The 7,703-nt window shown below is 45.9% G+C and overlaps 2 protein-coding genes across 2 annotated transcripts; both read left to right on the top strand.

The window, feature by feature from the left end:
• Positions 1 to 3,228: 3,228 nt before the first annotated feature.
• LOC9663488 (meiotically up-regulated gene 117 protein) lies at positions 3,229 to 3,633 on the top strand. The gene has a single exon (XM_002993601.2). The coding sequence runs from the start codon at positions 3,229 to 3,231 to the stop codon at positions 3,631 to 3,633; it is 405 nt and encodes a 134-aa protein (XP_002993647.1).
• Positions 3,634 to 4,405: 772 nt separating this feature from the next.
• LOC9663487 (pentatricopeptide repeat-containing protein At4g02750) lies at positions 4,406 to 7,237 on the top strand. Its single transcript, XM_024667259.1, has one exon. The coding sequence runs from the start codon at positions 4,406 to 4,408 to the stop codon at positions 7,235 to 7,237; it is 2,832 nt and encodes a 943-aa protein (XP_024523027.1).
• The last annotated feature ends 466 nt before the right edge of the window (positions 7,238 to 7,703 follow it).

The raw sequence follows: 7,703 nt of genomic DNA, 5'->3' as shown, positions 1-7,703 counted from the left end.
CATGAATTCAGCTGATAGATAACAACGAGAATGGCTAGAAGAAACAAACTTATTTGAGTTTCTTCTTTTTCTTATCGAACTGTTTATGCGAGTGATCCATGAAGCTTACCTTGTCTTATTGCTTGGTAAAAGTTTGATGAGATTTAACAAGTACTTAAAATTGCTTTTGGGGTTGCAAGGTTTTTCTTCCATACTGCGGTCACGTTTTGGCACTGGAGAAAGAACTAGCCAAGGAAAACAACAAAACTATCATCTGTAGATGAATCCCGTAACTTATTAAATGCAAAGGATGGCTCAACCTTAAATCGGTGGAATTCAAGAGCCTGCAGACAGCTTATTGTATACTTTGAAAATTCACAGACACTGAACAGTGTAAGAAAATCGAAGTACCTGATACAGGAGCACAAGAACGAATGGGTGGACAATCGAATGTGCTAGCTGTGACGATCTCTAGCCCATTGCTGGTGCGAGTCTAGTCAAATAACATGTTCTAATTGTAAACAAGTTCTTGCATTAGAAAATAAGTTAAAAATCAAGAGATCATGTAAACACTGTATGACGCAGTCTTCAAAATACCCCTATATAAACCAAACCATTCCATTGGCAAAATCATTCTTCATACTTCAGCTCCTCATTACAGGATTCTTTCTAACATATTCGAATGGAGTCTTCTCTCAAGCTCTTTTCTCTTCTTGCTATTCTTCTCGTGATCTTTCTTGGCCCCTCCAACTGCGCCAAGAACGACAACTGCAATGGCTCTGGACTCTGTGGATCTCGCGTCAACCAGGCCGATTGCCGGCGAGCGATCTCTCGCTACACCGACGGAACAATCTACAATGGCTTCACTTCTCGTGTTTCTGGCCATTGCACTGCAATTTTCAGGTGCGATGGCAACTATCCATCCGTGAGTGGGGCAGTTCTCAAGCAGCAGTTTCTCCATGTGTATGACAACCAGCCTTGCCGACTCTGTGGAAGCCATGCATTCGACGGGGGCAATTGCGAGGCCACACTGAATTATTGTGCGAATTGCAGGGACTCTGGAAATCCCAACGCCGTGGAGAACTGAAGCTAGGCTTTGGACGTCTTCCAAATAAAAGGATTGACAATAATTGCCGTGCAAGTTTGATAGTGTTTGGTTTTCATTTTCAGTTTATTCGCTGTAACCCCCCAAATGTTGAATGACAACTTCAAGGTCCACTGAACTTGATTGATAAACCTCCTTTTGATTTGAAGCAGTGAGTATAGAAGCTTCTTTTGTGGACAATTCGTTCGCTGCAGAGCCATTAACGCGATGATCTTCACTGGGAGAAGAGTAAGGTAACAGAGTTAAGTAAAACAGAAGTCAAAGTTTATTTGACTGGCTATAACTGGAAAAACGTGTTGATTATACATGGACTTAAGGGATACGTCGGTAACCACAATAATTATAATATTGCGATATTTGATATGCACTGTATGCTTGAATTGTCCAACTAGTTCCGGGAGAAACGTAATGCAGCGTCTCACCATACTGCAATTTGTTCAGCTTGACTTTGTAGTCAGTCTTCACTAAATGAAACTTGTTACGTGTTGTACTTGGGCACTAGCAGATTACAAGTTTGACATGCTCCACCAATCAAGCTTGTTTTGATTTATAATTATGTTAAAGGTAGTTGGGCAAAGCCCTAACCTAAAGTAAAACTAAATCAAAGAATATTTCTACACAGGAGCATTTGAGAAATAATAAACTTTTACACACGTAAAACAAGATTTAAAAGCCTGGATGGTTGACTCCAAGCGCCAGGAAATATGTGAATTTTTGGATTGCAAGGTTGCACTCCATACTGGGGCCACGTTTCTGGAGTAATTGTCACCCTTGGCGCTAGCACCCAAGAAGAACCATCCAAAATATCAACAAAACTATCGTCTGGATACGTACTGCCATCACGTGACTTGAAAAGGCCTGGACAACCTTTTGGTGGTCAAATCAAGAGCTTGTGAAAAGCTTGCTTTCGTGGTATGATCTTCGATTTTCTTACCTCCACACTGCTCACTGTTCGTGAAGTTTAAGCTTTTCACAGATCGTAAAAGCTTAGATAATTCACGAACAGTGAGCAGTGTGGAAATAAGAGCATCGAAGTACCTGATATAGAATGAATGAATGAGCGGATAATCGAAGTGCTAGCTATGACGATCTCTAGCCATTGCGGACAAAGCCGTTTAGTCAAAAAACATGTTCTAGCGTTGGAATACAAAAGAAGAGTATTTAAAAATTAAGAGATCATAGGTATTTTGAAGTCTGTGAACGGAAAAGTGATTTGGAGGCTCGGGCTCGAACCTAGAAGAAGAGTTCACGTGATTTTTATCGTTTACTACAAAAAGTATTTTACACTATTTTCAAACACATTGACATCACTTTCTTGTAATGGCCTTTGGATGGGCATCACAAAGCCATGTATGTACTATGCAAAACCACGTCATCAATCAAAGCAATTCTCTCTCTCTCTCTCTCTCTGCAAAGTGCATGGATTCATTGTGTTTGAGTAAACCTCAAAATTGCTAAGTGTTTGCACTTCATCTCAACTTCCAATCACCTTGTCCTCTTGAATGCTAGAGAGCAGTGTCATTCCAGTCTGCTCCAACGTTAGTGTAAGTGTAGCAAGTGACAGTTGGAGCACTGTGATGCTTTAGGACAATCAATTCATCCCATTCCTAATCTGGAATGTCAAAACCCATTGATCACATCCTGAAATTGCCTCGTTGAGTCCATCTCCTGGCTCCTCTAGATCAAATCACCCAGATCCCACCAGCGCCTTGCAACTCGATAGGACTTTCTTGCTGCACGAGAAGCTCCAAGCTTGTGGAGCGCTTGCAGCTCAATTTGCGGAGCATCCTTCAGCCTCTCCAGCAGCAGCAGCACCTGCTTACTGGAAAAATCGTAATCTGATTGCCCTCCATAAGATGCAGAGAGATCAATCAAGATGGTGCTGGGTTTTATCCAATGATTTTTATATTTACATAAAAAGTTTTACATTCAGTACACATACACATGTGTTCTCTCTCTACCAAACTTGTTGCCACCCAAATTTAGGCTGGTCCTACCTTCGGAAAATCCAGGTTTGGCATGCCCGAACCACCACAGCAGTCATGGCGTGTTCGTATCAAACACGCAATCTTCAAAATACCCCTATATAAACCAGACCATTCCTTTGCAATAAATCATAAACCTAGTAACAATCTTTCTATCATATGGAGTCCTCTCTCAAGCTGTTTTCTCTTCTTGCTACTTTCCTTCTGATCTTTCTTGGCTCCTCCAGCTGCGCCAAGAACGACAACTGCAATGGCTCTGGACTCTGTGGATCTCGCGTCAACCAGGCCGATTGCCGGCGAGCAATCTCTCGCTACACCGATGGAACAATCTACAATGGCTTCACTTCTCGTGTTTCTGGCCATTGCACCGCAATTTTCAGGTGCGATGGCAACTATCCATCCGTGAGTGGGGCAGTTCTCAAGCAGCAGTTTCTCCATGTGTATGACAACCAGCCTTGCCGACTCTGCGGAAGCCATGCATTTGATGGGGGCAATTGCGAGGCCACACTGAACTATTGTGGGAATTGCAGGGACTCTGGAAATCCCAATGCCGTGAAGAACTGAAGTTCTAGACTTTGGACATGTTCTAAATAAGCTGTGCAAGTGTTTGCAGCATTATTTCACCAGATGTTGAATGTATGTATGGTTTGTTTATGTCTAACTATGTAGCATGGGAACTACATGGATGTCTGGTCCCTCTAGTCTTGAATGGCACGCTCCAATAATATTGATAAAACTTTGGACTTGATTGATAAATCTCCTTTTGCTTGCAGTGAACTTTCGATCATAGAAGCTGTGACTTTGCAAAACTACTAGCATCTTTTGTGAAAATCATTCACTCCACAGGGCCGCAAATTGAATACTTTATCACTCTTGGTCCCTTGGATAGAGTGAAGATCTGAGATAGACTCTATCTTAGATACATATCTGCCAAGAAAAAAAGTCAAAGTCAAATTGACTGATCCACAATAAAAATAATATTACGAATTTTCCACAATAAAAACTACATTACCTGAAGCACTGCATGATCAAACTGGCGGCATAGGTGTTCTGGTGAGAAATGTCTCACCATATTAAACTGTAACTGCTAGAATTTCTCCAGCTTTTGGCAAGACCAACTTGACTTTAAACTGAATATCTCGAGACTAAAATTTGAAACGTGTTGTATTTGGACACAGTATTCGTATTATATATTTGGCACTGACTTCGTTAAAAATCTAGATAGCATTATTTTAACTATAAAGGTGAAAGCCAAATTATAGTTTAATTATAATTATGTTAGAGGTAATTGGAGAAATATGGTTAACCATTAAATTTAGTTTATGGAGTTCCATGAATGATCGAGGACCATTTGGCGAGAGCAGTCCGTCGCTGTGGTAGCCTTGCGGAGGGACGACGCTTGCACGCGCATGTCCATGGAAGCAGCTCGAACTGGAGCACATTTCTCGCGAATCTGGTCGTTCAAATGTATGCGCGGCTCGGGAGCTTGCGCGAGGCAGCAGCTGCGTTCCAACAGATCGAGAACCCCAACGTTTACTCGTGGAACATCATGCTCACAGCAATTGCCCAGACCGGGCATTCGGAAGAGGCCGTGCTCTGCTTCTATCGGATGCCAAATCGAAATGCCGTTTCATGGAACTCAATCATGGCAAGCTGCGCAGGCAACAAGAAGTTCCACGAGACAACATCGTTGTTTTCAAAAATGCCGCAGTGGAATCCCATCACGTTGACAACGATGATGTTAGCGTATGCCGCGGCCGGGGATTTGCAAAATGCCGAAGCTTTGTTCGATTGGATGCCCAATCGATGTCTTGTTTCTTGGAATGCGATGATCCAGGGGTGTCTTGACTGCGGCAGATTCGACCGCGCAAATCAGATGTTTCAGAAGATCCCAGCGCGGGATGGAATAAGCTGGAATTCGATGGTTTTGTGGCTCTCGCAAAACGGGCATCTGGAGAGCGCCATCGAGTTGTTCTTGGCGATTCCCGGGGACTCTTCCTCCTTCTCCCTGGCCTGGACGACAATGATCGCGGCACTTGGCAGCACCCTTCGTGTCGACGAGGCCAAGGATCTCTTCGATCGGATGCTGGAGCGCAGCCTTTTCTCCTGGAACGCAATCCTTGTGGCGTATTTGAGGCGTGGGGAGATGACCAAAGCGCGAGAGATCTTTGACGCCGCTCCACAGCACAACGCATCGACCTGGAATTCGATGATTCAGGGCCTCTCGGAGGAGCGATTCGAGGAAGCAATGGAAATGTTTGAGAGGCTGCCAGAGCAGGATGTGATCGCCTGGAATTCGGTGCTCGGCGGCATCGTGAGTCGATTTGGTCTTCAAAGTTCTATCGATTTCTTCCAGCGATCTTCCCGCAGGAACGACGTGTCTTGGAACCTGATCCTCAAGGCACACGCAAACAGGGAAAGCATGGAGGAATTCTTCTGGAGAATGCCCTGCTGGGACATTTCTTCGTGGAACCTGATGATCTCCAGCAGTGGTTGCGCTGAATCCGCGACAGAGATCTTTTGGGCGATGCCGCAAAGGGATCTAATCTCCTGGACAACCGCACTGACATCGATCTCGCAAGAAGAGGGCTGCGATCGAGCGATGGAGCTATTCTCGAAAATGCCCCAATTCGATATCGTCTCCTGGAACTCCATGATCCATTACTGTAGTAGAAAAGATCTTGGGCTTTTGGTTTCTCTGTTTGAGAGAATGCCACAGCGAGACTCAAGCTCTTGGATCACTCTAACGGTCGCAAATGCCGAAAATGGGCAAATAAATATATCAGAACAATGCTTTGATTTAATGCCTCAGCACAACGTTGTCTCCACGAACGCTATGTTGTTTGTTTGCCTTAATTCTAGAAATTTTTATCGTGCTTTTTCTTTGTTTAGTAAAATGCCACAAAGGAATGTAATTACTTGGGCCGCAATAGTGTTAGCATTTGCCAAATCAGGGGAAATTGAAGAGGCAACGAAAAAATTCGAGGTCATGCCACAGTGGGATCTGGTGTCCTGGAATTCGATGATCACAATCTTTGGTGAGAATGACATGGCGCGCGATGCTAAAGAGCTCTTTGATCGAATGAGTGAGCACGATGTGTTCTCGTGGACGGCATTGATGTGTGGCTCTTCATCGTTTAGGCAAATTTTCGATCGGATGCCCAAGCACACCACAATCTCATGGAACGCGCTGCTCAGCTGCTACTCGAGAAATCCAGACAAAAACGCGATGGATGCCGCGAGGGTGGCATTTGATCGAACTCCCAAGAGAGAGATGAGCTCGTGGAATGCGCTCGTCACTGGATTTGCCCAAACGGGGCATCTAACCGCAGCGAGGGAGATTCTGGCAAAGATGCCCAAGCAGGGCATGGTGACCTGGAATGCCCTCATGGCAGCTTACGTGGAGGGCTCCCAGGCTGACGTGGCTTTGGATGTGTTTTTCCGCGAGTTTGAATTGGGCGGGAATGTGGGAAATTTAGGTGAGGTTTCTTGGCTTGTTCTTGTGGAGGCTTGCGCGGGCAGTGCGAGGCTGGGGTTAGGGCTGGAGATTCACGGCGAGATTGCGCGGTTGGGGCTCTTGGATCCCGGCGCTTGCGATCGTCCTCACAGGGAGATGCTGCTCAACGCGTTGATTCACATGTATGCAAGATGCGGGCGATTGGATCTAGCTAGCGCAGGATTCGACGCGATCGATCGCAGGGGTCTGGTGTCCTGGAACACGATGATCACGGCATTCGCGCGCCACGGCCAGGATTCCCAGGCGCTGGATCTCTTCTCCGCCATGAAGCTCGAGGGCTTGATGCCGGATGCGATCACACTGATCGCGGTTCTCGCGGCTCTAAGCCACAGGGGAATGGTCGCGGCAGCGCTGGGCTTGGCAGCGTCCATGGCGCCGGACTACCACGTGGCAGCCACCTCGGACCATTACGTGTGCATCGTGGACGCGCTTGGGCGGGCAGGCCAGCTCGAAGGGGCCGAGGAGCTCTCCCACGCCATGCCGCGCGACGCGATGACGTGGATGTCTCTCTTGGGCGCGTGTAGCAGCCACGGTGACGTGGCACGTGGTCAGCGGGCGGTTCAAGAGCTGGTACTGCCGGTGCCGGAGCCGTGCACGTTTGTGCTGCTGGCCAATGCGTGGACTGCCGCGCGGTATACTGCTGGTGGCTGAACGGGTTCATGGTAGGTGTTAACATGGCATTACACATGGCGAACGCTTGGAGTGGTCATAGCTATATTTCTCACATACTTGTTCCGCAGAGAGCATATTATAGCAGACTCGTTGGCTCAGACGTTTATGGCTGAAGTTTCAAGGCTCATGAAACTGATGAAAAATAAACCTCTATCAAGCACATAGAACATAGTTTTAGAAGCGAGAATTAGAGTCCAAGCACCAGGAAACAAAGTACTTACAATTGCTTTTGGAGGAGCAAGGTTTTCTAAAATAGACTACGGTTGCGTTTCTGGAGGCTTCTAGCCTTAACAAGGATGACATCTCGAGAACTGTGGATCCAAAATATCAAGGAAAACAACAAAACTTCTTCTTTAGATGAATCACGTAACTCTTATCGTGATCAATAGTCCAAGCAAAGACAGCTCAACGTTTACTCGTGAAAAGCTTAGAAAATTCACGAAGC

This window comes from Selaginella moellendorffii, unplaced genomic scaffold (assembly GCF_000143415.4).
Source record: "Selaginella moellendorffii unplaced genomic scaffold, v1.0 SELMOscaffold_165, whole genome shotgun sequence".
Classification (NCBI taxonomy): domain Eukaryota; kingdom Viridiplantae; phylum Streptophyta; class Lycopodiopsida; order Selaginellales; family Selaginellaceae; genus Selaginella; species Selaginella moellendorffii.
This window is presented reverse-complemented; position numbering and strand designations above follow the sequence as displayed.

Excerpts from the sequence above, each read along its gene's own strand:
- LOC9663488 (XM_002993601.2), top strand. The coding sequence starts at position 3,229 with ATGGAGTCCTCTCTCAAGCTGTTTTCTCTTCTTGCTACTTTCCTTCTG.
- LOC9663487 (XM_024667259.1), top strand. The coding sequence starts at position 4,406 with ATGATCGAGGACCATTTGGCGAGAGCAGTCCGTCGCTGTGGTAGCCTT.